The sequence below is a fragment of the Lolium rigidum genome, chromosome 3, assembly GCF_022539505.1.
Source record: "Lolium rigidum isolate FL_2022 chromosome 3, APGP_CSIRO_Lrig_0.1, whole genome shotgun sequence".
Classification (NCBI taxonomy): domain Eukaryota; kingdom Viridiplantae; phylum Streptophyta; class Magnoliopsida; order Poales; family Poaceae; genus Lolium; species Lolium rigidum.
Window position 1 is genome coordinate 399,650,983 of NC_061510.1, and position 3,001 is coordinate 399,653,983.

The following is a 3,001-nucleotide window of genomic DNA, read 5'->3' on the forward strand; positions in this document are numbered from 1 at the left end:
GTTTACAATAATAGTCAGTTTCCATGCAATAATATCTTTACAATAAATCGGAAACATACTTACAACAATAATTAATAACAAAAACCAACATTATTTTATTTGGATGTTTACAATAAAAGTCTGCTTTCATTCCAGAAATATTTTTAGAACAAATCAGTAAAATATTTACAACAATAATTAGCAACACAGGCCACAAATAATTTGGGTGTTTACAACAAAAGTCGCAAACATCATCCACAAAAACCACAGACTATTTAATTTGCTACAGATAGAATTATAACAAAAATCACCTACTATTTTATCCAAAGTCACAAATGGTTACAACAAAATAAAAAATCACTTTGTTATTAGCATCAAAAAAAGTTGTCTCTTTACAACAATTGTTAACAACAAATCCTACAAAAATTACGGATTGTTTACAACAAATAGTTCATCATCTCACTTATGTGTTTTGCAGCGAAACCATTGTTGGGCCGAAAAAAGAAGGCCCATTAAGCCAGTGCGGGAGCGAGGCCGGACGACGCGATCGGTCGCCGGATCCAAAGCGTTTTCCTATCCAAAAGCTGTGCAAGATCGATCGATCGAAAAGCACGTTACATGACCGATCGAAGGAATCGAGCGCGCGGGACAGGGAGACGGACTACAAAACACGATGCTTCTTCTCGCCTTGCGGGGCGCACTCGGTGGACGTGGACGGCCTCTTCACCTCGCGAGCCAGATGCGGCGGCGCGCACAGCACCGTCACCGTTTTGAAGGAGTGCTGCGGCGCCTGGTCTGGCTCGGACGTCGACGACGGCCGCCGCGGCTTCTGTACCAAGGAGCGCGCGTGCGTGTGGTCTTGCGAACCTTCCTTCCGGACGCGGCGAGGGGCGGTCGGAGTGCACCGGGGCTTCTTTCCTTGGGCGGCGATCGACGGCATCATGTTATTCAGCTGATCGCGAGACGCCTGCGGTACCGGCGCGTACAGCGCTAGCACCGTGACGAGGCTGAACCCGTTTTCCGGCGGCGGCGGCGGCGGGCCCGGCTTGTTAGCTGACGGCGGATTGCGGCAGAAGCACGGCTTGGGTCGATCCTTCGTGCCGCTCCGCAAGATGGTATCGATGAACAGCTGCTCCCTGCCCGCTTCTATTTCCCGTATCCAGAACTCCACCCGCTGCTTGTCGGTGAACCCCTCGTTGTCGCCGACTGCCTTGTTCTTGTCCATGGTCGTCGTAGTACGTGTGCACGGGTTCCCGATCGATCTGCAACAGACCTAAACCTAAATGTGATTCTGCAGCTGTAGCAGGGCGGGTGTATATATAAGAGTGAATATGATGCGAGGTCGGACTCGGAGACGACGGGCAGAATAACTAGACTTGTTTTCCTAGTTATTACTACTAGCAACAAGTGCTCTCTTTTTTCAGGCTAGGCAGAGTACCGACCAAGTTTGCACTTCTTTTTTTCAGGCATCCAACAACGGATTCTAGATCGGCGGTTACCAAATTAGAAACGACTCGCAGCTCGTAAGGTCTCTAGCAATCCATAAGTAAAGCCGATCCTCTTAGCGTGCACTATATACATCAAGCAAAAGAACACATCATCGTTTCTCGACCAGATTTTCTTCTCTGTCTCGAGAGCCAGCGATGGAAGTGCCGAGGAAGCCGACGGCGCAGGCCGACATTGGCGGCCTGGCGGCGCTCTCTGCCGGCCTCGCGAGGTGCCTGGCCGAGGAGAACGCGGACAGCAACCTCGTGTTCTCCCCGCTGTCCATCTACGCCGCGCTGGCGCTCCTGGCCGCCGGCGCCCGGGGCGGCACCCTGGACGAGATCCTCCGCGTGGTGGGCGCGCGGTCACGCGGCGAGCTCGAGGAGTCCGTCGCCGGCGTCGTCGAGACCGCGCTCAAGGACGAGTCCGGCGCCGGCGGTCCACGCATCGCGTTCGCGTGCGGCGTCTGGAGCGAGCTCACGTGCCCGCTGAAGGCCGCCTACCGCCGCACCGTCGTGGACAAGTTCAACGCCGAGGCCAGCAGCGTCGACTTCATCAGCAACCCGGAGGCGGCACGGGGCCAGATCAACGCCTGGGTCGCAGAGGCCACGAGCAACCTGATCGGTTCCGTCTTTGGTCCGGGATCAATCACGCCGCTCACCCGCGTCGTGCTCGGCAACGCCGTATACTTCAAGGGCAAGTGGGTTAATCCCTTCAACGAGAAGCGCACCAAGGACAAGCTTTTCTACCGGCTGGATGGTAGCACCGTCGACACGCCATTCATGAAGAGCCTGTCGTCCCAGTACATCGCCGTGCATGATGGGTTCAAGGTGCTCAAACTCCGGTATGAGATGGCAGTACCTCAAGGTAATCCGTTTGGCTAGTGTGTTGATCCTTTCAATCTTGCCTGTTATCCCACACTATGGGTTCTCCGATTATATATATGACATCATTCTGTTATGCTGACATGTTGACAGGCTATGTATCCTCTAATCGTAAGAAGCGTAAGAGGATGAGGATGTCCTCTGGTCGTAACAAGCGCACGAAGTTCTCTATGTGTATCTTCCTTCCAGATGACCATGATGGCTTGCCGAACCTAGTTGACATGATAGCATCACAGCCTGGCTTCCTACACGAACACCTGCCCAAGGAGAAGGTCGAAGTTGACGAATTCCGGGTGCCCAAGTTTAAGTTGTCCTTCGAAAGCAGCGTCGTCACTATTCTTGAGAAGCTAGGGCTTAAATTGCCGTTCGGTGATCAAGCCGATCTGTCTGACATGGTAGAGCCCGATGAATCTGGCTTGCCGACGTTTTTGAATGACATCATCCACACGGCGGTCATCGAGGTAAACGAAGAAGGCACCGAAGCAGCGGCAGTCACCTTTACAGATTTTGAGTATGGATGTGATATGCCGGAGTCGCCACCTCCTGGGGTGGATTTTGTAGCTGACCATCCCTTTGTATACTTCATAGTGGAGGAGGTGACCGGCGCAGTTATATTTGCAGGGCACATCCTAGATCCGTCGATAGAGAACTAG

General features: G+C 52.6%; 1 protein-coding gene across 1 annotated transcript; it reads left to right on the forward strand.

Moving 5' to 3' along the window:
- Positions 1-1,622: 1,622 nt before the first annotated feature.
- LOC124697744 (putative serpin-Z8) lies at positions 1,623-3,001 on the forward strand. The gene is made up of 3 exons (XM_047230290.1): positions 1,623-1,730; positions 1,806-2,331; positions 2,442-3,001. Exons 1-3 carry the CDS (start codon positions 1,623-1,625, stop codon positions 2,999-3,001), a joined length of 1,194 nt encoding a protein of 397 aa, XP_047086246.1.

What these genes read in the sequence shown, in the direction of transcription:
- LOC124697744 (XM_047230290.1), top strand. Translation starts at nt 1,623, where the DNA reads ATGGAAGTGCCGAGGAAGCCGACGGCGCAGGCCGACATTGGCGGCCTG. An exon ending in AGAACGCGGACAGCAACCTC is followed by an intron (nt 1,731 to 1,805) that starts GTGTTCTCCCCG and finishes ACCCTGGACGAG; the next exon opens with ATCCTCCGCGTGGTGGGCGC. An exon ending in TGAGATGGCAGTACCTCAAG is followed by an intron (nt 2,332 to 2,441) that starts GTAATCCGTTTG and finishes ACATGTTGACAG; the next exon opens with GCTATGTATCCTCTAATCGT.